Source organism: Mus caroli, unplaced genomic scaffold (genome assembly GCF_978045245.1).
Source record: "Mus caroli unplaced genomic scaffold, Mus_caroli_1 scaffold_12, whole genome shotgun sequence".
NCBI classification, from domain to species: Eukaryota; Metazoa; Chordata; class Mammalia; order Rodentia; family Muridae; genus Mus; species Mus caroli.
Window position 1 is genome coordinate 69,600,539 of NW_028227267.1, and position 27,505 is coordinate 69,628,043.

Sequence of the window (27,505 nt, forward strand, 5' to 3'; positions counted from 1 at the left end):
TCAGGGACATGGTTCAGATGCTGAACTAGCCAACTCCCTGACCCCCAGAAAATAGACTTTCATTTTTAAGCTTCTGGAATGGAAGTGAGTTTTCTCGGCTTCCACCCCAAACCCAACAGTGAGTCGGTTTTTGTCAGAGACTTCAGAGACCTTCTTGTCTTTAGTGTCTCAGAGCTTTTGTGAGTTCTCCTTTTCATCCCTTGGTTTGTAGCCAAAGCTTTGCCCTCCTTAGAGGTGGTTTCTGTGGCTGTCCATTTGAGGCGGCCCTCACCCCTTTATAATATTTACCATAAACTAAATCTGTCTCTCATACAGGCTTGTTAAAGCTCTGCCTCCCCATTGGAAAGTCAGCTGTAGAGGGTGGGGATCATTTGGGTCATCTCCCATTGTGTCAGCAGGGTCTCTGGCAGTGTCCTCTGGATCACAGCTACTCCCTGCCTGTGCTGGGGGTTTAAACAAGCAGAAAGGCCTGTGCTCAGACCTGTGTACATGCTTTTGGTCTGTCTGAATGCTTTTGCTTACTCTCTCACTCTCTATGTCATACCACTGTTTACAGTTTCCAAAGGGAAATGCAGAGCAGGAAATTATCCAGCCTAACATCTATCAACTGAGGCTCCAGAGTGGTTTGCTCGCCCTGCCCAGGAGATTTCCCAGGACCCTTCTCTCTACCTCTGCCTTTGACCCTTTCTCCTGATGATTCAGGCCGAGACAGCTCTGATGGCCTCCTTTCTCGCCTTGCATTTCTTGGGGCCACCTTGAACCTACTCAGGCTTCTGGCAGGACCTGCCATACAGGAACCCAAACATATCCATTATTACCCAAAATAGACAGGATAGGTCAGAGTTTTGGACTCTTTGGATTTTGGTCATTTCTTAGTCCTTGGTGATAGAGCCTGGATAGACTCTTCACTTTTTCTGGGAATCTAAAGTTTCTAATCAGCACCCTAGAACAACACCTAAGCCAAAAAGCTTTTTTTTTTTTTTTTTTTTTTTGCAAACATTTAAATATGCATGTGTCAGAAATTTCTCTTGTGAAATGATATTTGCACCTCCTAACTTCATCCCTTCCCATCTTGAACCCTGCATCCACTGCTCTGCGAGTTCAGTATACATCCATAGGGAAAAGCCGCTGACACTTCTAGAATTCACTTGTGCCAAGGCTCTTTGAAATTGTAAGGGTTTTTGTTGTTGTTGTTGTTGTTTGTTTGTTTGTTTGAGAAGCATCTCAGTGGTTTGGCCGGAGCCTGAGAAATACCTCTACAGTGATTTGCACAACACACTGGTATTCCGGAGTGTGAACACGCAGATCCTGGAAGTGGATTGCCTGAGCAGCCGGCAGATGAAGCGTTTTGCCCTTGTCTGCTTGAGAACAGATAAAAAGCCTGGATCAGACAGAGTGAAATGTGGCCATTTGGCAAGGGCTTTCCAGGGAGAAGAAAAGGTCTGGCAACCAGCAGCCTTTGAAGCTTCAGATCTCCTAGGAGAGAGAATTGAGTGCCTGTAATTAGAAATTTTATATCAGGTATTAGATTCACAAAATGGACAGGGAATGTTCTGGAAGCCTGACTTCTGAGGACAGGGAGTCACTGTATGCATGTCTGCATTGGGACTGCCCAAAGGGAATAACTTATTGGGGGAGGGGAGGGTGAGAACTAGACCTGGCAGCTGCCCAGCAAGACGAAGAGCAACATGTTATCCAAGAAGAGGCCGGGGGCCAAGCCCCAGAGACTCTGAAAGGACAAAGAGCCCACTGTTCTGCAGAAACAAGGACCAAGAGGCCTCCTTTAACCCCGTTGCTTTTACTCAAACATTTAGCAGTAAATTCACCTTTGTGCCTTTAATGATACAAATCTGGGCAGGTTTGGAACCAGAGAGCGCACCTTTGGGTACATCTGACAGTTAATGGAAATTTGGAAATCACAATGCATTTATCGGGAAGACACAATGGACGGCAATGTGGGGGTCTCGGGGTGGATACAGTTCTGCACTTGCTGGCACTAAGCTATGTTTATCTCCAAGCCTTTGTGGGTAGAGTACAGTGACTCATTTGTGCACAGGGCCATATAGTTCTTTCTGGATTGTGATAAACATTCAGACCCAAGGTTAAGGAAATTCGAGGCAAACTGTGCCAATATAACTATATTGTTTAGCTCATCAAATGCTTCAGGAATTAAATCAAATTACTATGCATTTATCAAGCATCTGTCTTACCACGTGAGGGCTCACGGGCAAAAGCAAACTGGTTTGAAATGCAAGGAAACTGAAAACAAAGAGATTACAACCAATCTTTTCTGAATTGTCTTCCCAGAGTGAAAGACAGGAAGCTCACGAACTTACCAACAGCTGAAGGAAACGTTTCTGGGAACTCTCGCACATAGCACAGCCAAAGCAAATATTTTGATCGGGAAGAAAACAAAGGTTGAAATGAATGTAAAACTGACCTTCATAGAAGATTCGAGATGAGTCTCGTGATGACAAAAAATGCTAAGCATGTCCTTAGGTGTAGGACAAACTGTACAAAGGTTAAAGGGCCGGGGCGGCATACCAGAAGACCATTTTAAACATCTTAGTCTGTAGAAAACAAGTTCTGTGTAATTTCTTTTTGTGTTGCTGAGGGTTAGACCCAGAGTCTCCCATGTAGTAGGCAAACACACCACCTCTGTACTGCTGCCCTAGCTCCACAGCCTCTTTTCTTGAGGGTCTCATTAGATCTCCCAGGCAGGCATGAACTTGCTATAGATACGTCTCAGAGTATAGAGTTAGGTCTTAAACTTGCAGCCTTCCTGCTCAGCCTCGCAAGTCCGAGTTAGCCATGCTGGAATAATTTTTCTTCTTTCTTTGTCTTTAAATCTTAGTTTCCTTTCCGTTTCCATTTTAACTCCCTCTTCTGTCCTCCCTCGCTTGCTTCCTCCTTCTTTTCCTCCTCCTTCTTCCCCCATCCTTTTCTTTTTCCTTTTCCCTCTTTTCTGCCATCCTTCTGTGTCTTAACACTAGGAAGAAAAGAGCAAAAATAATTATTCTGTTGAAAGCCATAAGTTAGAATTTGGCCAAGGCAGTTCAGATGGTGGTGGACTACATGTGTACTGGGTAATTGACTGTACTTTAGCAGCATTAATTTGTTGACTGATGACTGCTAAGAGCAATTAGTCTCTACCATGGGTCCTTAAATTCAGAAGGTTCTTGTAGACACTGAGCCAGTTGAGACCATCTCCAATCATTCTGTGCTACCATCAGAGAATACCTTAGGCTGGATTGCCATAATAAACAGAAATGCGATACCCTTGAAGGTGGGAAGGCCAAGACGTAGGAGCCACATCTGGCAGGGCCCTTCTTGCTACACATTTAAATGAAGAAGTTGATGACTCCCACATTTGAAGCTAGAGGGTTGCCATGGGCCTGGTGCCAGCTGGATTTACACAGTGGTGAGTATCAGGCCAGCGGGGCTGTACAGTAAGATCTTATCTGAAAGACAAACAAGAAAGGATGATGATGGAGTGATCTGTCTCTCTGGCTGAGTTATCCCTTTCTCTGGCCCTCTCTGTTCCATTTTCTAACACTAAACCCAGGGCACTTCTACTTTAATGCTTTCTGTATTTACCCTCCCTAAGTAATTTCTCTGTGTGTCTGTGTCTGTCTGTCTCCCCCTTTCCCCTTCTCTCTCTCTCTCTCTCTCTGTGTGTGTGTGTGTTTGTGTGTGTGCATTTGTGAGCATTCACTCAGAGGCCAGAAGAGGATGCAGGTATCTTCCTTTATTGTCTCTACCCGTGCAGCCTGGTGTTGGCATAGAGGGGGCCGTTCCTACTACAGGGGGTCATCCCTGGGTAAGCACAAACTGAAGCTTGATGTTAAGGTAGATATATTTTCCCCCAAGATTAGAGGCTCTGAGGCCCATGCATTCAGGTAGAGTGTCAGAGCTTTTTGCTTCTTGGAGAACAGAGCTAATGAATGTTGTAGGCCTGGCTTCCTTCCCTTGATACTGAGCTCTTGAGAGAGGCATGCCTACTTCTGCTCCTCCACCTCACCCTTGATCTTCAACAGGAGCCTGGAAACTTAATTTGGGGAATGGCCAGGGAAAAGAGCTTTCCAGAGCAGAAGCAGATGGTAGACTTATGTCTCCCAGTTTCACAGCAGTGCCCAGCACGGAAATTGAACTATTCCATCTTTAGTTGATGATGTTTCACATTTCGGGATCGTTTTTAAAGTGTGAGAAATATGGGAAGGTAAAATACTGAAAACTAGCTTTTTAGTACGTTTTTCCTTATAGGCAAGCTGAAATAGTTTGCATTGTTTTTAGTGTCTTTAATTCCCCCTTTGTATCGTTCTTTGGTGATTTCTGCATCCCTATCAATGGTGAATGTGATATTTATTAGTGCCCATTTTGCTCACTACTTCATTGTGCAGTAGTCGCACACAGTGGAGTAGGGGGGAAAAAGCAGAATTTCTGAGTACAACATTGGTGTACAGATATGCTAGGGGCTAGCCTGGGGAACTGGAGAGTGTCTTGGTCCACGCTGTGTTCCTACAACAGAAGGTCCCGCACTGGGCAATGTATATAGAACAGAAATTTGGCTGGATGAGGAACGTGTTTGTTGCCAAGCTCGAAGACCTGAGGTCAGTCCCCAGAACCCAGTGGAAGGAGAGAACCAACTCCTGAAAGTTGTTTTTTATCTCCTGGTTCTTGAGGCTGAAAAGTCTGGGACCACAGGGCTGTGTGTGGGGCGGGCCTTCCTGCTCCATTATCCCAGGACAAAAGAGCAGAAGGGCGTGCCTGCCCGAGGGGAGGGGGCACTGCCCCATAACTAACCAAGATAATTCATTCACAAGGGCTCTGCCTCTCCTCCTAAAAGCTTCACTCCTCTGCACTGTTGCCTGTTGCTTGTGTGTGGTACGATGTGAGTGGGGAGGAGGGTGGTTGCACACAATGGAGGCAGACTACGGAAGCCCTTTCTTCTGATTTTGCCTCCTTAGTGCACAGAGTGAAGCAAGATCCTAAATTTTGAGGGGAGGGGCCAAGGAGATGCGGCCAGCTGCTTGGAGACAGGCAGGAATGTGAAATGACGCCAGGATGTGGGGAGGATTTAGAACACGGACATAGACTGATTATGCAGTCTCAGCAGGGTCATTGGAGATTCAGGATTTTGTAGCGGGCAAAGCTGTATATAGCCCAACTTGAGGTCTTGACAAGACAGCAACACATATCAAGATGGGGAGAAGGCCTGGGAATGTAGCTCAGTGGTGAGTGCTTGCCTGATCTTGAGAAGGCCCTGGCTTCAGTGAGCCTTACCAGTCATAGGCGAGGCAGTGCGGCTCCTTGAGCTTTGGGGATGCTCACTGACATGCAAGCCCTCCATGTGAGCCCCTGGGGCTGCTCCCACAGTTCCGCTGCTTTGGAGATCAGTGGCTCAGTCCAAGGAGCCTGGAGCAGGCAGACCTGGCTTCCCTCTTAGGAAATCTACCTCACTGTGCCCTCCCAAGGCCTTTTCTCATATCTCTGGCACATCTCCGACTCTCCCTGGGTACCAGTCAGATTAGACAGGGCCCCCACCCTAATAACCCTCAATTAACTTAATCACCCCTTGAAGGACATGTCTTCAAACTTTCACACCTTTTTATCCACAGTAAGACATTCATAATACAGCCGAGCACGGTGGGGCACGTTTTAAATATCATGGCTGGCAGAGGCAGAGGGATAGGTCAGCCTGGTCTTCGAAGAAAATTCTAGGGCAGTCAAAGTTATGTAGTTGAGATCTTGTCTCAAAAAAAAAAAATCATAAATGTATAACCAAGAAAAGTTTTCATCGAGCAGAACTACATATCTGGTCTTTTGAAAGTCTTCTCTGTAGAAATCTCTGCAGAGCTTTGTGTTGGATCTCTGATGCAAGTGATAACCACATAGAAAAGTGCAAATAACAGTGGAGCATGTGCGCATCCTGGGTATCATAGAATACGTCATCCTACGGCGACAGAGGAAAAGGGGCGGGGCGTTGGTGAGCCGTAGGGTCTTGATTCATCATCGTAGGAAAGAAATACATTCGTAAAGGAGTCCAGTAAAACCACAGGGTATGGCATCTTAAAATTGGGGAGCAAACGGTGAATGTCATATTTAAAAGCATTGGAAGTAATTCCCTCCATGGAGCTGCACGTGGTAGAACGTGAGGCTCTGGAGGCGATGGGGTTAAACTTTTGTATGTTTTTGTTAGGCGCTTCCCCCCCCCCCCCCCATGTTTATAAATAAAATTCATTACAATGTCTGTTGATGGATGTGCTCACAGGAAGGGACCAAAGAGATGGAGGAAGGGCAGAAAACAAAAGCAAGCCGTGTGTCCCTTGCACTGTATAAGGAAGGAGGCACCCTGTCTCGTTAGCACAAATGTTCTGATCTCTAACACTGATCTCCCGACACTCTGGAGACACACAGTCTCACGGCTGCACCAAGCGTGGAGCCTCCCCTCATTTGTTCTAATTCAAGTTCACCAAACAACTATTGCGGGCACGGGCTTTCCTGTAGGTTTGTTTATGGGAAAATGTGCTCTGCACCATTCTTTTTTCATTGTTAAGTGAATACATTGACATTCCGAATTACACAGCTATGCTTATGAGTGGATTTATAAACATGAGTCTCCCCGGGGATTGCCAGTTCTGGAGTTCGAGAGTCGGACGCCACAGGACAGTGGGCAGGACTAGATCTGAAATGAAGACAGCACAGTCATGACCACTGTCTGTGAATGGCATCTTTACCTCATTTTTGATAACAGTAACATGACTCAGCATGGAGTCCCCACTGCCAGTAACTGGAGCCCCAGCTTTTCCTGGTAGGGAAAGTTCCCGCTGTGTTGATCTCTGCAGGAGTGGGAGGGGGCGCAGCTTCAGTGTTGACACCCAGGCCTGCTTTGGAATTAGGTGCTTTGCAGATGATTTACTCTATTTTCTTTTTTTAAGATTTGTTTATTTATTATATGTGAGTACACTGTAGCTGTTCTCAGACACACCAGAAAAGGGCATCAGATCTCATTACGGATGGTAGTGAACCACCATGTGGTTGCTGGGATTTGAACTCAGGACCTTTGGAAGAGCAGTCAGTGCTCTTAACCTCTGAGCCATCTCTCCAGCTCTACACTATTTTCTTGAACGACAGTTTACACTATCGATTAATTCATTTCAACAGTCTCCTTGAATAAAGAGCAGAGCAGTTTGTTGGAAGATATACGGGCCTAAGGATGAGTCCCAAAACCCAAGAAGGTAACCCAGCTAAGTACCCATCTGATAGGGGGTACGGTTAGCACATACGGGAAGTATTATTCAGACATCAAGGGAGGGGTGTTCTGGCACCTATTCCAATGTACACGAACCATGATTGCATTATGCTAAATGAATCAGCCTGCTATAGGGGCTCAGCATTCAGTAGGCTATAGTGAGAAGATGAGTTCCTTCTTAGTTTAGGACTAGTTTACACACCAAGATTCTGTCTGAAAAGAAGGAAGGAAGGAAAGAAAGAAAGAAAGAAAGAAAGCCAAACAAACAAAGCCCAAATCCCCCCAAACCCCAAACTAGAACATGTGATTCCACTCATTCAAAATGTATAGAATAGCCAGACAGAAACAGAAAGTACAGTGTGGTTTCCAGGAACGGGAAGTCGGACCTTCATGAGTACACCTTTTTTACATTTTACAAGTTGAAGAGTTTTGGGGATGTTATTATTTAACCGAAATTTTTTGTTTGTTTTGTTTTGAGACGAGGTTTCTGTGTGTAACCCTGGCTGTCCTGGAAGTCACTCTGTGACCAGGCTGACCTCTAACTCAGGAGATCTGCCTGCCTCTGCCTCCTGGAGTGTTGGGATTAAAGGCATGCCTCACAACTGCCTTGTTTAACAGCAATTTAATGGCAGTGAACCCTACACATACAATGGTTAAGAGACTGAATTTTAGTAGCGGGGCATGGTGGTACACCCCTTTAACCCCAGGACTCGAGATGCAGGCAGATCTCTTGAGTTTGAGATCCGCCTGGTCTATAGGCCAAGTATATGTATTTTGCTATCAAACTAAGGAGTGGGGAGGGAAGAAAGGATTTTACTTCCTGCTCCAAGTTTACTACAACTTCACGAGAGACCAAACTTGATGGCTGGGATTTTATTATCGGAATACAGACAAAATAGAAGTTAATAATTATGTAATTTCCCCAGTTTAAAAAAAAATCTTTTGTTAGAAGCCTTCCACTGATGCTGGGGAACTAAAACTCAGGAGACTGGAACTGCATCTCTCATCCTGGGTGGGTCTGGTTGGAGCATGTCAGATTGGAACGAGCCACAAGCCCTCCTTTGCCCTGTAGATGGCGCTAGAACTGTAGTACACCTCCAGGCACATAGGCGGCGCTCTAGCCGGACCGCTCCGTCCCGACCTCTATTACTCTTCCTTCCTTCTTCCGGTTCCGCCCCTCCTGGGGCTAGCTCACACTGCGCATGCGACGGCTGGTGGTCAGCGGGGCGATGGCGGCTTCTTCAAGTGGTGAGAAGGAAAAGGAGCGGATGGGAGGCGTTTCGGGAATGGCCGGCCTTGGCAGTACGCGAGAGCGGCTTCTGTCAGCGCTGGAAGATCTGGAGGTCTTGTCGAGGTAACCGCGGCCCGGGAGCCTGCTCCGGCCGGCTCAGCTGTGGCCGCTGCTGACTTGGGTAGGCGGGCTGGGGAGGCTCCGTTGGACGTGGGGTCTAGGGCCTTCCGGGGCTTTGGGCCTCATTTCCCCGCTAAGGGGACATCTCAGTCACAAGACCTGGAACCCAAGGCAGTCAAAACTTTAGTTGTCGTTAAGAGGGGCAGATCCGAGCCCCCTCAGTCATGGACACGCAACAGACATTTAAAGCACGCTTCCCCCCAGTCAAGGGGAGGCTAGATGCCAACACGAAGGCGCCCAGGGTGACAAGAGAGACAAATGTGTTAAAACTGCTATGGACCAGATTTCTAAGGGTTGAGCCGCAGCCTCCTGCAGTCCACCGATGGGATTCCTATTCTGGTGGCAGCAGGGTAAACGTCCCCAAGAAATGGGCTGCTTGTCAAATCAGATTTGTTAGGCGTCTGGTAGATAGTCCATCATCTGAAAAAGCCTGGAAACGTCAGGCAGGGCACTGGGGTGGCTGGTGTGTGGCCGAGGTAGAGTAAATTGGATGTCACACTCCACATCGTCGTGATTGTCTTAAATCTATCGGTTGAAGTCTTTATCAAGGGAAGGCAGCCATGGCCACTGTCTTAGAAGAAAACATAATTTACACAAATGGCAGCACTATTGGCTTACAGACCTACAGTTGAGTCAGGAGGTTTTCTTGTAAATCACAGCTGAGTCTTTATCACGTGCAGTTAGCCGGTGAATGCTGAAGTGTTTGTAGTCACCATGAGTGTCCAGCATGTTGGGAGGACCATAAACCCAACAATCAGTTGGGGCAGGGAGCAATTTAAACAGTTTCTTTTGTATTTCTAGTGTGTTATGAAAAGGTTTCACTAGATATCTGAGGCTGGTCTGAGTCCTCCCAAACACTGAGTTTACAGGCAAGTATCACCATACTGTGATGGGTGTTTTTCTTTTAGGGAACTCATAGAAATGCTTGCAATTTCAAGAAATCAGAAGCTGTTACAGCTGGAAGAGGAAAACCAGGTAAGCTTTTTGTTGTTTGTTTTTTTTTTTTTTTTTTTTTTTAAAGTTATTAATGCCGGGCAGTGGTGGCTCACACCTTTAATCCCACCACTTGTGGGGGAGTGGCAGGTGGATCTCTGACTTCAAGGTCTACAGAGGGAGTTCTAGGACAGCCAGCACAGATAAACCCTTTCTTGAAAAAAATAAAGATAAGTTAATGTTTGAAAGTTTATATTTTTTGTGTGTGAGAACAGAATTCTTCTTGAAGTCTTTAAGTTGATACTTTAACAAAAGCATTATTTTATTTTTGGGTTTTTCTGAGATTGTCTCACTGCCTGTTCTGGAACTCTGTAGGCCAGGCTGGTCTCAAACTCACAGCCCTTGGCCTGCCTCTGCTTCTGAGTTCTGGGATTAAAGGTCCCTGTCAGTGTGCCCGGTACATTGATACTTTTCTTTATAGCACTTCTGTAACACGGTGCCTATGAAAGTTCCTAGCCATACATAGTGGCTCACACCTTAAATCCCAGCACTGGAGTGTCCCAGGGAGACACATCTCTGTGAGTTGAGGTTCTTCCTGGTCTAGATACAAATTTATTCCTTTACTTTTGAGTTAATCAACACAACCTTATAAAATGGAGACAAAGATAGTATGTTGGAAGGAAGTTGTTATTACGAACACCTGTATGTTGCTGCTTTATCCCCGTGAAGCTTGAATGGAAATCAAAGATCATCTCACTCTGAGATGATCTATACTCACGCTATCTATACTGTTCATTCATTCTAAATTGCTCCAGTAGTTAGATGCATTTTATTTTTGATTTAGAAATTCCTCCTTCCTTTCCCTCCCTGTGCTTTCTTCTTTTCTCTTTTTGGAGTGCGTGTGTGTGGGTGGAGGGGGTAGTTTTCAAGACAAGGTTTCTCTTTGTAGGTAGCCTTGGATACTCTAAAATATACTCTGGTCACCACAGGGTCATAAGAGTGGGTGAGCTGCCCTGCTTCCTGATGGCTACAGCACTTGGGAGAATTGGCACTGCACCTCACCAGGACAGCACAGTAGAGCTGTTCCTGGTTGAGGGAACATAGGTGACCCAGCCCTGAGCTGGCCCTGCCATTCATCTACTGTGAGGTTTCCTGGGTGTGGGGGGATGCCCCTTACCACCTACAGTAGTTAAGAGAGCTGGCCCTGCCCCTTGCTGCCTGCAGTACTTTGGAGAGTGGGCCTTGCCACTTGTCTGTTATGAGGTGGTATGGGTGCACGGGTGATGCCCTCCCCCTCTTCCCCTGTCATCTGTGGTAGTCCGGAGAGCTGGCCCCAAGGCATGAATATAGGAGACCTAGCCTTGAGAGTGGGTCTGCACCACCTGAGCTGGAGCTGGCCCTGATGGTGAAGGTATGGGTGAGCCAGCCCTGAGGGTGTAAGAGCAGGAGAGCTGGCCCAGTACCTTGACTGGGCAGCACAGTGGAGCTGGCTCTGGAGGAGTGTGTACAGGTGAGCTGGCTCCTGCCAATGGTGGCACAAGGTGGCCTATTGGGAGTAGTGCTAGAGAGCTCCCTGATGGTGCAGATAACGGGAATCTGCCACCCAGGCCCAGATCCAAGTGTATTTTTCCAGTGTCATATCTCACACCTGCACCCTTTGGGAACCGCCATGTATATGATGACTAGAAGAGTCCATGTAGATTGCCTCCTTATCCTTAAGATTTCACTATCTTTATGTTAACAGTAATGGATAATTATTAAAACCTATGAAAAATAAACAGTGGATTTAAATTGGGGGGGGGGTGTTGTACTCCAGCTCCTTGTCTTTTTTTTTTTTTTTAAAGATGAGTTTTTATGTAGCCTAGGCTTGCCTGCCCTGAACTCACTGATTCTCCTGCCTTTACCTCAGTGCTGGGATTACAGGTGGTCACCATGCCTGGCCTGCGGAGCTCTTCTGTGTTATAACATGCATTATATCACGAGTCTTGAGGACAGTCTGGCCTGTACTAACACTATTTAATTAATGGTGTTTTTAGTGAATCTTTCTCTCTAGAGGAGAAAAATGGGCTCATGGAGGGTAGTGATTTTTTCCCGTGTCGTACTATTAGCAAATGAAGGGCTGCAAACTGAACCCCAGGCTCCTGTTATGTATTAACCGTTGTGGCCTTTTGCCATATCTGTGTACCATCTATTCAATTTTACTGTGTTTTTAACCACCTTATTCTTCAGACTACCTGCATTCTAAGCAGTCCTGGGTGTGATATAGCTTCTAATATATTAATGCAGTTACATTTCAAAGTTTTTAAAGCTCTTACTGCCAGTTAAACTTGCCGCCTCAAAGCATTAGATTTAGAGGAGGTGTTTGTTTGTTTGTTTGTTTGTTTGTTTGTTTTTCCATTGTATGTTAAGGATAAATTTAAAATTTTTATCCTTGGAAGGTGAATAAATCTGAAATTTGGCATGGTACTACTGCTGAAAGATTTGTTCTTTATGGAAGAGGAGCAGAATGAATGGCAGTTCTTGATATCAAGACTGTTTCCCAAAATAACCACAAATGGAGTGCTGATTAAGTATATTTCAAGGTGTTAAAATTTATAAATGTAGCCAATTCAATTATAGATTCTTTGTCTCTAGGTGGTAGCCTTGATAATCCTGTTGTCTGATGGAATCAACTGTTACTCTACAGGTCTTGGACTTGCTAATTCACCGAGATGGGGACTTCCAAGAACTAATGAAATTAGCACTTAATCAGGGAAAAGTCCACCATGAAATGCAGGCTTTAGAGAAGGAAGTAGAGAAGAGAGACAGTGACATTCAGCAGCTGCAGAAGCAGCTGAAAGAGGCAGAGCAGATCCTGGTGAGTCGAGTCTCTTCTGAAAGGTCTGTTATCTTAGTGTGTGTGTGTGGGGGGGGGGGGGGCGGGCAGCTGCCATTTTTAAGGTTGTTCTTATTTTATGTGCATCAGTGTTTTGCCTGAATGTCCTCATGTATATCATGTGTGTGCCTGGTGCCTATAGAGGCCAGAAGAGGACATCAGATCCCCTGGAACTGGAGTTACAGACAGACAGTTTTGTGAGCCACATGTGGTTGCTGGGGAAAAAATCCTGGGTCCTCTGGAAGATCAGTCAGTGCTCTTAACCAGTGAACTACCTTCCTAGCTCCCCACCCCTTTTAGTTGGCTAGATAGGACTTTATGCCAATTGCGAACTCAAACTTGGTGGCTATCCTCCTGTCTCATCCTATCCATGGTTCATTGAACACCCTCCCATTTATTTTCAGATAGCCTATATTACTTTTGTGCTATATATCTTATTTAAATGCTTTAAATTATAGAAATTGGAAGGGAGTTGTACTTTTGGCCTAATTAAGGTTTGATATAAGTAATCAAAATGTCTAGTTTGTGAAATATTTTGGGTCAATAAACATGTACTAGTTTCACAGAATATTTAAAATTTCATTAATCTGTCTGCTTTTCCATCTTAAGTTGGTGAGTTATCAATCAAGGCTCTATATTTATTTATACATTTTTATGTATATATATTTATTTTAACATTTATTTCCGTTTATAAAATAAACTATTTTATGTGCATGTGTTTTGCCCATAAGAAGGAACTATCACAGGTGAATACTTTGGGGTTTTTGTTTTGATTTTTAAGTAAATGCTTTTTACTTAATGCTTTTTTAAAAATTAATTATTTTTTTTCTAGTGAAAGAAATATTTACTTACCAGAAAATACAGAAAAGTAGAAAAAGAAAAATTTGCCTTTGTCTCACAGTAGCACAGTACACATCTGGTCTTCTTGTTGTTGTCTGTCTAGGCAGGGCTGGTGTGTTGTAGTTCCAAGTGGACTTTCTGCTTGTAGCCCTCATCTTCTCTCCTCCCGTCCTAATCCCCATGGAACCCTTCACCCCAGCATTCCCTCCCTGCACGGCCATGGCTTTCTATCAGCAGGAGGCTGAGTTGTGAATACATTTCTCTCATTAACTATAAGTGATATTTAATGTGATATAAATGAGATTAAGTGGTGCTTCAGGAAGATGACTGATAAATTTCAGGGATTTCTAAGTCTTGTTATTGTTTCTGTAGGTGAGTAACCTTGTGTATCTAAAAACTGTGCATGATATAGTGAAGAATAATTTGTATTTTAAATTTGTTCAAATTAGGCAACAGCTGTTTACCAGGCAAAGGAAAAACTCAAGTCAATAGAGAAAGCAAGAAAAGGTTGGTACCTTGGGAAGGCTGCCTGGCTGAAATATAAGCCCATGTCTTAGGATGCTGATAAGGGCTGGGGAGAAGGTGCAGTGGGTAAAACGTTTGTTCATGTGTGATTCCCTAGAACCGCATAAGCTGTATACGTGCCCACACTCACATGCTTTTTCACACACACATACACACATTCTCACATGCATTCACACGAAAATAAAATAGTTGATAAAACTAAAAACTACTCCAGTGAGGCTGTTGGGAGGATGCTCAGTAATTACTCAGTGTAGCGTGTGATGTGTTCTTGCATCGTAGTTGGCATCCTGAAGAGGGTGCACATATCTCACAACCCGCCGTTAGTTTATAACCAATGAGAGAAGCGGCTGGGGCTTCATACTCGGGTGTATAGTGAGGACACTGGTTTACAGAAGTGTTGAGAAAGAAAGAGAAGCAGAATTGAAGTTGGATCTTGCATGCTAGGCAGAAACAACGTTGGAAACCACACAGCTAAACTGAGGAGGGAACACTAGAGTCAGATACCATCAGCTAGTACGCTGTGACTGCCTGCCTGCCTGCCTGCCTGCCTCCTGCCCACTTTAAAAGCCTTACATGTTCTAGTTGGTCTTTATATCGAGAGTGAAATTACAGCTATTTCACTTTAATGCTTTGTGCATTTGGTTTACATTTAACCATTTCTCCATCTCTCTCTGATTTGTTCTCTGCTTGCCAGTATGGAGTCTATTTTCTGATTGTTACATTCAAGAAAACAGCTCATATTCTCTGAGAGACGGGTGGGCTTCTGTAGCAGAAGCAAGTCTCTAGGAGAAGAGGCTGAGTCCATTGCTCAGGACTGGTTAGAAATTCTTAGTGCTTTTTGAAACAGGTCTAAAATTTATAGAATGAAAAGCTATGACTGGCGCACAGTCCGTTAGAGCCTCTTCCTTGGTAGTCACACAGAGGATGCAGACTGCTGGGTTAGCAGCTTGGATGTTGCTGGAATGAAAAGCGCTCCCCTTGGTTTACTGTCCCTCACTGTGGCATTCAGAAGACTCTGCACTTGATGGCGGCTAGTAATCGAGATGACTGAGCATTATCACGCTGGCCTTAAATTTATGTTAGCCGACTTTGCCGGATGGGTATCTTGGTTCTAAAGTTCAGAAATGTACTTATAACAGTTTTGGTGTATATGCGGGTGTTTGGGAGGATGGACAGCGTAGATGATCCTATTTCCTGATAGTTTGAGATTAAATATGGTGTGTATGTATGCTCCTCTAAACTTGTGTTTAATGATCTGAACTGTTCTATTTTCTCAACTCAGGTGCTATCTCCTCTGAAGAAATCATTAAATATGCACACAGGATTAGTGCAAGCAATGCTGTCTGTGCTCCACTGACTTGGGTTCCAGGTAACAGTGCTTCTTACATCAGATAAATGCAGGTCTGAAAGGACTGAGGTATCTAAATAAAATCATTTAATGTAGAATAACATCTGCTAACCAAGGCGTTTTCTTCAGTGTTGGAAGGAATGTCAGGTGCTGCCCTCTCTTACCCGTTTACCCTTCTACACTTCTACCCTTACTGTGTAGCCCTGGCTGTCCTGGGACTCATTTTGTAGACCAGGCTGGCCTGGGAAGGGAAGTCAGAGTTGTGCCTCACTCTGCCTTAAAGGTATGTGCCACCGTGCCCAGCTTGAGGATTTTCACTGTAGCTTCAGGCAGCGTGTGGCAGTATATACTGCAAAGGCAGGTACTGAGGAGGCCAAAGCAGGACTGCAGGTTTGAGGCTCACAAAGCGCTTGCGTCTTTTACTGTGAACCAAGGACAGCTCATTCTTCAAGAACATATAAATGCTTTTTAAAACCTGAGTTAAAAGCTGTCTTTATTGTTTTAGGAGACCCTCGGAGGCCATACCCAACCGATTTAGAGATGAGAAGTGGCTTGTTGGGTCAGATGAACAATCCTTCCACCAGTGGTGTGAATGGTCACCTGCCGGGCGATGCCCTTGCAGCAGGTAGACTGCCAGGTAATGCGAACTGGATGGGTGTTTTCAAGCAGACTGAGGGTTTTCAGAGGTGTCTGTGAGGCACTGTCTAGCAGTGGACATCAAGATCTGTTAGGCAGGTTCCCTGCCAGTTTGTCATCCAAAGACCCTGCATGATGCACAGGACACTGACCTAAGCCCCTATGTCCCTCATGTGCATCTGTTGCCTGCCACCCTCCCCAGGCCTGGCCTTCCCCTGCCGTGACCACTCTGAAGAGCATTTTTGCAGTTGAGAGGCACGCCCCCCCAATAGAATAAGCACATTTTGTAGGTGCTGTGTTTTAATGTAGAAGAACCGTCCTAAGGAGAGGGCAGAAGTGGGGACTGTGCTTTCTGAAGCCCATTGTAGCCATCATTCTGTGTTAAGGTGTGGATTTGGGAATCCCTAACCTTGTTAGATCCTTGGTGCTACAAGGTAGGTGGGTTGGAAGATAGAATTAAGGTACTTGCACAAAGGGAGGGGATTGAGTAGGCTGACCACAGTAGGACTAATCCCATGTGCCTCTTTTCTCCAGATGTCCTTGCTCCACAGTACCCATGGCAGTCAAATGACATGTCTGTGAACATGCTGCCACCAAATCACAGCAGTGACTTTCTGTTGGAGCCTCCTGGGCACAACAAAGAAAATGAAGATGATGTTGAGGTTATGTCAACAGATTCTTCAAGCAGCAGTAGCGACTCTGACTGAGAAAGGTGTGGCATGCACAGACTCCAGTGCGGCAGAGTTCTGTCGAGGGGGAAATGAAAAGCACAGACCCTAAGGAGCCCATGAAAAATCAGAGTGGGTTTTCTTACTAGAGCCTGAGCCCCTGGTTTTCTATGTGTTACACAAATGTTTGAGGACTAGTCAGAATTACTGTAGTGTTTGGTTGTACATAGCAGCTCTGGAATGAGACTGAAGAGGAACTCGCACACCTCATGGAGCGTACTTAAAAAGAGCACTGAGCCAGACGTGGTGGCTCACACCTGTAGTCCCAGCACCTGGGAGACTGAGGGATTGCTGTGAGTGTCAGGCCGCCTTGAGCTACAGAATGAGCTGAGCCACCAGGGTAACAGAGATAAGAACAGGCATTGGAGCGCTGTGTGATTTTTCAGAAGTGCTCACTTGAAAGTGAAGTCACCTGTTATTACAGTGACAACTCAATATGTATATGTGGTAAATACTGTAATCTGTGTAAATAAACTTGGTTTTGTTTGTATTCTTTAATTTTTTTCAATTTTTTAAAAATACTTTTTAAATTTAGGTACACCTTCAGTGTAGGAATGAAACATGTAAGTCCAGTTGAATTTGAGCTGGGCAGTGATGGCACATGCCTTTAATCTAGCACTCAGGAGGCAGAGGTAGGTAGGCAGATCTGAGTTTGGGGCCATCTTTGTCTACAAAGTGAGTTCAGATGTATTTTATAATAAAATAAGATTCTGGTATATATGATACGGTATATACAATAAAATGACTATCTTAACTCGTAGTCACAAGTCTCTCAGATCATTAAATTGAAACAAAACATTTATTCTAACCCCATACTACACAGACACACATAAACATAGGGTAAGGAAGGTTTTAGAATAGAAGGCCATCTCATGCCATCACCTTGTCTCCTTGGGACTTTTCTCATCTTTTACAGGACTGGGTCTCCCTGCTTGTATAAGGTACCCAGGTTAGTCTGGAACTTGCAGTCACCTGCCTTTGCCTCTTACTGTAGTTTCTCAAAAAACAGTCACAGTTAACTCTTTAGCTACCTCGTAGTTAACATCTGGGTCCACGATGTTTATATAAGTATCAGTTTTAGATAGTTATATAATAACTATCACAGAACATTTAAGAAACAGCATAAACATAAAGTGAACCTGGCCTTCTACTCTCTGAGTCCCAGTTAACATTCTGAAATAGATTCTTAACCCCCACATGTTCCAGGCATGGTGGCACATGCCCGGTACCCACGTGGCAGAGGCAGGCGATGTCTTAGGAGTACTAGGCCAGCTGAGGTTGATGCTGGGTTCTAAGGACAAGCAGCAAGCACTCTTAACAAATGAACCACCTCCCTAGACCCAGAAGCTTAAGGACCATACATTATCATATCTGAATGCAGACATTTTGACAAATATGTAGGTATAAGAGAAGATGAGATTTATAGATATACAGCACATTGTAATTTTGAAAAGTTGAAAACTTTAGCAAGCATCACTTTTATTCAGTGTTTTAAAAGATCAAACTACAAATGTTCAGAGATGTCAGTTCACAGAAACGAGCTTATGAAGGAGGAGATGTGGGCTAGTACACTCGGATCCCTTTTGGGTGCCATTTCTTTCTTAGTCTTCCTGAAATTTGTTTTTATCTTGGAGATGAGGACTGAACCAAGCGTAGCAGGTGCCCTACCACTGAGCTAATGTCCAGCTCCTCCTTAGGTTTGGGTGCCTTTATAAAACCTTAAAGTCAGATTTTATTTTTGTAAGCTATGAAATAATATTTAATGCTAGAAATTAAAGTTAGGGAAGTTTATTGACCATATAGTAAAAACCAGGTACATGTTAACATAGTTTTTATGACCTCTTCATTGAGAAAGTCATTTTAGATTTTGGCAAGTCTCTTCAATGTCTGACCTGACAGAAGGAAGCTGGCTTCTCTAACTGCCTCTGCATTTAGTCTGTTATGGCACTTGCCTGTCATGTGTCAACCCTAAGTACTGAAACACAGTAACCCAGGAAACTAACGATGCACCAGCCACACACAGGCAACTACTGTGCACACTTGGAGATGGGGGGCGGGGGGGGGGTGTAGCTTAAATCAGCATCAGGGCAGCTGAGGCAGGACTGGAAGTTCAAGGTTATCCTTAGCTACAAAGTGACCCGGAAGCCAGCCTGAGATATATGAGATTAAATGAAGAAATTAGTGATATCTGGCCATTATAAACAACTCTGGGCTGTGCAGGCACAGCTGACATCAACCATCTGCCTGGGCTGTGCACCGGAGGTGTGGCCAGCACTTGCCAACTATCTTTGATGTTTTTGATCAAAAATTGACCCACGTGAAACAGGAATACTGGGTAAAGAACAGGGCCCACAAGTAAAGGATAAAGGGCTCACTTGGCACCTGTGCAGGACAGAGATGGCACTGGTGAGAAACCACCTCACATGAAGAGCTCAGCAGGAGCCTGTACAGCAGAAGGGCCAGTCACTGCTCAGTAACAGAAACTACATCAGCCAGAAAACTATGCTGTGCCTGACCAGAGAAAGATGAGGGTCCATGCAACCCAAGCCTGGCTGCTGATCGGCATGAATGGGCTGTTAACGTTAGCTAAGCACAATGCGGTCCTCAGGCCAAGAACACGATTCTCTTAAACCCCAAGTCCCCTCTCAAGCCAGAACACCCTCGGCTTTGACAGCAGACAGCACACAATGCTGTTCTGTGAGACATTTCACTGTTCAATCTCTCACAGTAAAAGTTTACAATTTGCTAGGGGAAGAAAGCAGCCAACCAACCTTTGGCTGTGATGTTCTGGAGTTCCTGACCTCTGGGAGCCCCCTGCCCCCCAGTAGGTGATTCGTTGCACTGCTCTGTGTGATCCCAGCACACAAGCACCCCAGTCTCAGGCCGTGAAAGGGAGATGCAGAGGACCTGGCCGTTAGTGGCAAGAGCCATACTAACTCTCACACTTACCATGGGGTCTCTCAGACACCAGGGGAACACAGCCTACTGCTTTTCATAAGCTCTCTAGTTACATGAATTGTCATTTAAAAGTTCTTTTCAAGTGGCTGAAAGGGAAAAGGAAAACATCAAGCTTGATGAATTTAGCAGTAGGTGCCTTGCTTTTAAACTTGAATGGCCACATTTGAGTTCCGACCTCTGTTTGAACTAGCACAAGGCAATCTATTACGCTCGCCTCCATGCAGCGGACAGCGGAAACCACGCAGAAGTGCAGATAAAGAACCACAAGCTCCTTACACACCTTACTCTATGCCTCCAGGACAATTCGGCGTCACACCCCAGGAAGTTTCTTAAGGCTCTTGAGTTACATCAGGGGACTGCTGATAAACTGGTGACCACGCGGCTCTATGGATAAAATCAAGTTGTCCTGAAACAGAATTTTTCATTTCCTGAAGATTTTGTTTTTAATCAAGGAGTCTTCATGGTCCTTTCAAGGTGCTCTCCTCGGTACCCTTCCAGGTGGTTCAGGTCCTCTTTAAATGGGTCATAACCTTGCTCTTTTAGACAGCGGAGAGCCCAGAAAAGCTGGTCTAAAGGAGGAAATGCTTCCCATGGAACCCACTGCCAACCTAGAAGGGAAACCGACAATCAGTACACAGAGATGGCAGAAAGCAAGGGCTTTGCATTTGCTGTACAAATAAAACCCACGTTTAGAATGAAGCGCTTGGGAAGAGAAAGGTGACAACTGGAGTGTTTCTTGTTTCTTTGTTTGAGACAGGCTCTCATGTAGCAAAGCATTCAGTCCTTACTGGACTCATCTGAGGTGTCTACTGTTCACAGACGAGGAAAAACAGCCCACCATTAAGTGACCTGGCCACGTAACTTCACAGAGAACTGTTAGATCCACACCGGATCCCCGAGACGGGGCCACTGCCTATGTCTAAATTACATTACAGGCTAGATTCCCATCAGGGATACGGAAGGATTGCTGGTAGATACACTCAAGTCTAAAATAATCATTCCTCCAAAACCTGTGAGGTGGGTTTCTGCCAGGAAGGGCTTCCATTTGCCCTATGTCTCCCCACACAGTGAGTGCGGCATCTAGCTACCTATGAACACATATTGAAGTCCCACAGCTAGCGATCACCCACTTCCCTACAACCCATGCCCACGCTAAACTTCCAGGATGTCTGGCTTACAGGCTTCCTCCCAGCACAGACTAGTTCTTTAAAACTGCCAAGGCTTTCCCCGCCTTTCACTATTCTGTGTTGTACGTTTTGAGTCCATGCTTCTTCCCCCACCCCCCAGACACCTATAGCATCTTTCAATTTCCCAGATGAGCCTTTCTTTCTAGCCATGGAGTACTCCAATATGGTGGTTTCACTGTGCCCTTAATCACAGTGACAATGCAAGAACCATGACAGGAACACAGGTAGTCTGTATCTTCTATCCCTTGGGATCTACACATCTCCCCATCTCTACATTGTCTGAAAGTCTAAGATCAAGATGCTGGCCAGACATGATGTCTGGTAACAGCCCGTTTCCTAGCTCATGGGACAGCCATATTCCTCCTGTATCCTCACATGGAGGATGTGGTGAGGATCTCTCTGGGGTCTCGCTTACGTGAGCACTAATTCCATTTGTGGCCTGTTAGGCAGTGCTTCATTCAGTCCTGTGGTGAACAATGGATCCTAGCCACCGCTGCTGCTGCCGCTGCCGCTGCTATTTTGGGAGGTAATGGGAACTTCAGAGCATCTGCACATGGCAGATGAGCCTCTGAAGACTACACCTGGTCCTTCTCTCTCTGCCTCAGTCCTGCTGAGGGGTAAGGAGGTGAGAAGCCTCTGTTGCAGCTCCTCCAGGACACTCCATCTCACTAAGGGCCCAGAATCAGCAAAGCCCAGGCCCTGTCACCATCACCCCAAGACTGGAATTTCAACATAGGTTTTTGTTTTTTGTCTCTTTGAGATTGTGTCTCTACATAGCCCTAGCTAGCCTGGAACTTTCTATGTGAACCAGTGACCTCAAACTCCCAGAGATCTTTCTGTCTCTCCCTACTATTCCCCAAGTGCTGGGGTTAAAGTCACCTTCTTAGCTCCAACTCAGGAATTTTTGAGGGCATAGACACAAAGAGAATCTGATTCTTTCCATATGGCAATGATATTCTAACCATGCTTCTCTGAAGAATAATACGTTATTGTATCTGATTCTCTTACTTTCATTCTTTTCAGGCTCCATATTCCTCGGCTCCGAACCATGAGTCATATCCACCTCTCCTTTCATTAATATGGTAACATAATGGTAATTCTCCTTCTCAACAAAAGAATTTACCACGGAGGCAAAGCGCACATTTTTCAGGTGAAGCCCAGCTTCTTCCCAGGTTTCTCTCTGAGCGCATTCTTCCCAGGTCTCACTGGAAAATGAAACACAGCCTGCTTAGTGTACACATGAGGTGAGAGTCATGGTAAGTAGTTTATGCTTTAGACTGAAAAAAAAAAAACCCTCTTCCATCTTGACATTATGCATATTCTATATTTAGTGATTTGAAGACCCAAAGAGCTTTATGTTATGCAAAAATTAACACGTAGCAACCAGCATTAATTCCTAGGTCTGAAGATAGACTTAGGCAGCAAGGCTGCAGTTTAGTGTGTCAGGTAAGAACCCAGGCTTTCTCTGGGTGGTGGTGGTACACACCTTTAATCCGAGTACTTTAGAGGCAGAGCCTGGTGGATCTCTGTGAGTTTGAGGCCAGATTGGTCTACAGAGGGAATTCCAGGACATCCAAGACTGTACAGAGAAACCCTATTTCAAAAAAACAAAAACAAAACCCAACAAAAACCACTCCCCCAAACCCCAAAACAAAACCAACCAACCAAACAACCAACCAAACAAACAAACAAAACAACCCAACACCAACAAAACCCAGGCTTTTGAGTCAACTGTACCCAGGGAAAAAAGAAACATTAGTTAATGTTTCTTTCGGGTTGCTGTGTTTTGAAAGTGCATTAAATGTCTTCCTTATGCTTCAAAATTCCAGTTTAAGCCTAAAAATTGAGGCAATTAGGCAACAGAGAAAGAAGTGATTAGCATTAAGGGGCATGTGACACTTGTACTTCCAGGCCACATAGAAAGTACAGGTTACCATCAAGAGGAAGGAAGCTGTCAGCCTGGTAATGTTTCCCTTCTCTGTCATGGAGAGCCAGTGAGAGGCTCTTCCATCCTGTGAATCCGTCACGCCATAATCCCAACACTCAGGAAGCTGAGGCAGGCAGATCTCTATCTCATATAAATAAATAAGCCTATTAGATAATAGTGACCCAGATAATTACATAATAGGAAGTCTCAGATTACCTTTGAAATAGTCTACAGAATCAAGTATGGTGCTTGTTAGATAAGGCGTAGGAAGGCTTGAAGCTTTACCTTCCAAGTGTTTTACAACACTACATTATTTTATATTACTATACATGACTAAAGGAAATCACACCGAATCTGGATGTCTTAGATACTTTTATCATATTTTATTTTATTATTATTATTATTATTTTTGGTTTTTCGAGACAGGGTTTCTCTGTGTAGCCCTGGCTGTCCTGGAACTCACTTTGTAGACCAGGCTGGCCTCGAACTCAGAAATCCGCCTGCCTCTGCCTCCCAAGTGCTGGGACTAAAGGCGTGCGCCACCACACCCGGCCTTATCATATTTTAAGGCACATTCTCGGATTAGAACACATTTTTGAGCAGAGCCAGGGTTGCTTCACGATTGCACAGACACTGACTTAGCTACTCTTTCCCCTTTGTGGGACTGACACATCCACATCGCAGAAGCGGCGGGGCCAGCCTCACAAAACTCTGATATATCTAAATCTCATGGGGCAAAGGGGAAAGTCCCAGTTAACATCCGCTTTCTCTGTAAACACTAAGAAATACAAACGACTTCCACCTGCAGCCAGGAGAGGGCAGAGCGAGGACTAACTGGGCCCGGGTCCTGGCACAGCGCCCCCTCCTGGCTGGATCCCAGAGGACACCGGGGCCGTAGAGAACTCGCGGAACTCAACTGCGCACTGAAGCGCGTCACACGGACCGAGAATGGCGTGCGGACTAGTGATATTCCCGAAGCTTCCGCTTCCCCGAGGTCGTCCTGCTCACCCGAATTCCAAATGGCCCCCAGGAAGCTGGAAACTGCCGGCTCCGAACGACCCTTTCCTTTTTCCCAGAAGGACGCAGCGAGGATGCTCGCAGCTCAGCACCACCACGCCGACCCCAACTCCTGGCCGCCGCCTCGGCTCCGCGTTAGCGGCCATAGCATTTGGCTGACCCCGGAAGTGACGTTGAAGCTGTACGGGAACCGGCAGGAGCCTCGCTGATTGCTCGCTGAGTGTTGTGTCTCACAAATCACCTGTCGCCTGGTGCATAGATCATGCAGAAACAACCATATAAATAACTGACATAAGAGTACTTAAAGATGATTTGGGGAAGTAAATGAGACTAATTAAGTTTCTTTAAGATAAATTCATATTTTAGAGAAAAACAAATTATAGTAGATAAAAATATACATCAACTAAAACTGAAATATGAAAAGAAAAACTTGGGGAAATCAGCTGTAACAAGCTTGACATCTTAAATTTTTGGACGGGTGGGTTTATTTTAAAAGTATTACTTTATTTCTACTAATGTGTGCATAATTTTAGAAACTCAATGGTACAAAACTGCCCAAGGACAGACACTATCCCTTTTAGCCCTGCTTCCAGAGACAGCTTTAACTCTTTGAAATGTTAAGTTTTTATATTTCCACACATATATCTAAGTGTATACTTATTTTGTATCCTAAGTAATTGTCTTAGTGAGGGTTTCCATTGCTGTGAAGAGACATCATGACCAAGGCAACTCTTATAAAAGACAACATTTAATTGGGGCTTGCTTGCAGGTCCAGAGGTTCAGTCCATTATAATCAACGCAGGAAGCATGGCAGCATCCAGGCAGTCATGGCACTGGAGGAGGTAAGAGTTGTATATCTTGTTCTAAATTCAAACAGGAAAAGATTGATTTTCAGCAGCTGGGAGAAGGGTCTCAAAGCCCATCTCCCACAGTGACACAATTCCTCCAACAAGGCCACAACCACTCCAACAAGGACACACCTCCACACCAAGCATATTCAAACTACCATAGTAATCCATTAGAAAGTTGCAGTATCCATTAGGTATGCTTAGCAAAGTCCTAAGTTTTGCCAATCAACAAATGTGCAAATGAATAGACAGTTTAAAATGAGAAACAAAGACAATAACTATTTGACCTGTCCAGCAGGTCTAGTTATTTGAGGGTCTCGAGGGGACCTTCTCCTAATAACCAAATGGGAGGTGGTTAGAGAGAGACGAGGGCCTTGTGCGAATAACGACACGGAAACCGTTCTGGAATGCATCAAGGCCCCAAATGTATTGAGAAAGGCCCAATGCACAAGCAAAAGGGGAAGTACAGTTACTTATCAGTGGGAGGGGTGGGGCAATACAAGCAAAAGGAGAAGTACTTATGGGGGGGAGCAATAGAAATTCTTTACTTTGGCAGTTACACGGGGAAGCAGGAACTTGGTGGTATCAGGGTGTGGTCAGGACATCGGTGATGACTTAGAGCTGGAACATTCTGTGGTTCTTGGAATTGGTGTGTTGGTGGCCCGCTTTTGACCCTCTTTTCTTCTGGGAGGGGGAGAGGCCCAATTTAGAGATCAAGAGTTGTCTTAATAGCTCCCAACATCTCCCCGTTTTAATATTTTTATAAAGGCATATTGTATAATAAATTTGTAGCCACGTTTTTAACAATCGCCTAAATGTCTGTTTGCTTACCAGATGATTTTTTAAAACCACAAAGGACACAAGGACAAGTCATCTATGAGGCTTGAATTATCGGTTCTAGTCTGTTGGGTATAACTTGGGCTAGCCAAGGGATTTAGGAACGAAGCAAGCTCCGTGGGTAGAGGTAGAGGTCTGATCCCCAGTATGTAATGTTAGGGGCCATGTACAGGATTGACTCTCAGGCCTACAGATTTTTACCCAGAGTAACCCTGACCTGCTCCTGTGCCATTTTTCCTGGGGAAGGACCCTAGGGCACTCAACCTTCATGCAATCAGACATGCCTCTCAGAGACTGTCTAACAGCTTCCAGACTAATCTCTGTGCAGTACTTAGTCTTAAAACTCTCACGGGCGACGGCTTCAAGTTCCAATTTTTCAATGTGTCTAGCCTGGGATGACTGTTTAGTTTCCAATGTGGCAAGAATGTATATTACCATGTTGGAAGCACAGACTACGGCAATCTATAAATGATTTGTGGCATGAGACTGATGACCGAATTTAGGGGAGGGGAATGATCTTACTTAAGCATTTTATGGAAATTGAGTCTCTCTCCCTGAGAAGAGGGTGATGAAGTGGTATCCACGTCTGCCTCTTCTCCAGTAACCTGCTTGTTATCGCCAACGTCCAGCCGATGGTAATGAACTGAAACAAATGGGCTTGAAAGAGATGAATCAATTTGATATTTAACAAATCGGGTCAATTTCTGAAATGCCCAAGGACCGAAAGAGATCAATAATAGGAGTCTCAATAGGGGCCCCAAAAGGGAGGGCAACAAGGTCGAGAGCCAGGGGGAGGTTGAAAAACCAGTTTTTGTAGTCTACCTTCCCCCTAGGACATTGTAAATACGTGTGTATGGGCGTAACTCAGCTATCTATAGTTCTAAGTATCTACTCTGGTTCCTCTTTAGGTCTTAAACTTCCTTTTTCCTAGTAGATGGTAAATTCCTGTGTAAGGCATTGACCTAGCTTTTATTCAAAGTGATAGTGTAATGCCAGAGGCAATTCTGAATGTCACTGAATAGGCAATGTTCTTCTTGAATTTTAAGCCCATGGTCAGCTCAAGGACTTTCTAGGATGCTATATCCTGTCTTATGCTAAGACTACTACTTCTAAGACATTCTTTGCCTCCAAATTTTTATCTATATAATATGTTGCTCTGACAAAGCTATGGAAATATTCCTATGCTTATCATTAACAAAATGAGCAGTATGCAGCTGTTGAACTAAGGCTGTGGTAGATACCTTTTTAAAGTTTGCATTCTCAGATTTTTAAACCAAGGATCGTTTTCTAACTCTAATAGGCAGCAAAACATAAGTAGGTCTCTTACAAAAACATAACAGTAGATTCCTTATCTAAATTAGGATCTACACAATTAGTTAATTGACAAGAATTACAATGAATATAAAAAGACTTGCCAAGATTGGCGATCTTAACTCTTAAAATTATCTAACAATAAGCATATAGGTAAGGTATACAAACTTTCATAGCTATAAGGAGCTGGCCTGAATGGCCAAAAACAGTGTCTCTGACAAAAGCATCTTGTACATTCTCTGTACCAGTCTTTTTGTCTCACGAGTCAGCTTTTTTAGTTGTTTTTATTTTAAGTTGGCACCAGGTTGGTACTCCTTGCTGCAGCCCATGGTGGAGATACGAAGTTTCTTTATCTGTTTGTAAGTGGCTGCTCTCCGATTTCTCCTCTTTTGTGCACTCAACACAGCTTTCTGGTCACCACTGTCAGGGCACTCACAGGTCACAGGTCAGCCTGTCACATTGGAAGCTAGCATGCTCTTGTAGCATTCTGTGGAAATAACAGAAACATTCCCTCTTTTCCCCATATTAAGTATCTGAACAGGATCATGGCATGTGCCAATAAGTGGATCCTTTTTATCTGCCCTAGACACTATTATATCCAGTTTTTCCAAAAACAAAAATGTGATCCAAATAATGTGCACGGGAATATAATTTCCCTCCCCCCTTCTTCGTTTTTAAAGAAGGTATAGTTTTTAAAGTTTTACAATACCTTGTCTTTGAGAATTATAAAATATCTCAGTAACATGTGTAACATCAAATTGTTGACAAAACATCTCTTGGAGATTTTGAAAATAAAAATTTTGAAGCAAATAAATTTTTCTTTTTTAGATTTTTTTGTAACTAAAATCTTAAATATTAAAAATATATTGTCT

The 27,505-nt window shown here is 44.5% G+C and overlaps 2 protein-coding genes across 2 annotated transcripts; one reads left to right on the forward strand and one right to left on the reverse strand.

Moving 5' to 3' along the window:
* The first annotated feature begins 8,438 nt into the window (after positions 1–8,438).
* Med4 (mediator complex subunit 4) lies at positions 8,439–17,046 on the forward strand. Its single transcript, XM_021181789.2, has 7 exons — positions 8,439–8,606; positions 9,572–9,638; positions 12,283–12,453; positions 13,761–13,818; positions 15,119–15,205; positions 15,690–15,821; positions 16,355–17,046. Exons 1-7 carry the CDS (start codon positions 8,455–8,457, stop codon positions 16,525–16,527), a joined length of 840 nt encoding a protein of 279 aa, XP_021037448.1. The 5' UTR covers positions 8,439–8,454; the 3' UTR covers positions 16,528–17,046.
* A 282-nt stretch (positions 17,047–17,328) lies between these two features.
* Nudt15 (nudix hydrolase 15) lies at positions 17,329–23,800 on the reverse strand. The gene is made up of 3 exons (XM_021182010.3): positions 23,629–23,800; positions 21,702–21,898; positions 17,329–20,114 (listed from the first exon to the last, which is right to left on the reverse strand). The coding sequence occupies exons 1-3, from the start codon at positions 23,781–23,783 to the stop codon at positions 19,954–19,956; spliced, it is 513 nt and encodes a 170-aa protein (XP_021037669.1). The 5' UTR covers positions 23,784–23,800; the 3' UTR covers positions 17,329–19,953.
* Positions 23,801–27,505: the final 3,705 nt, after the last annotated feature.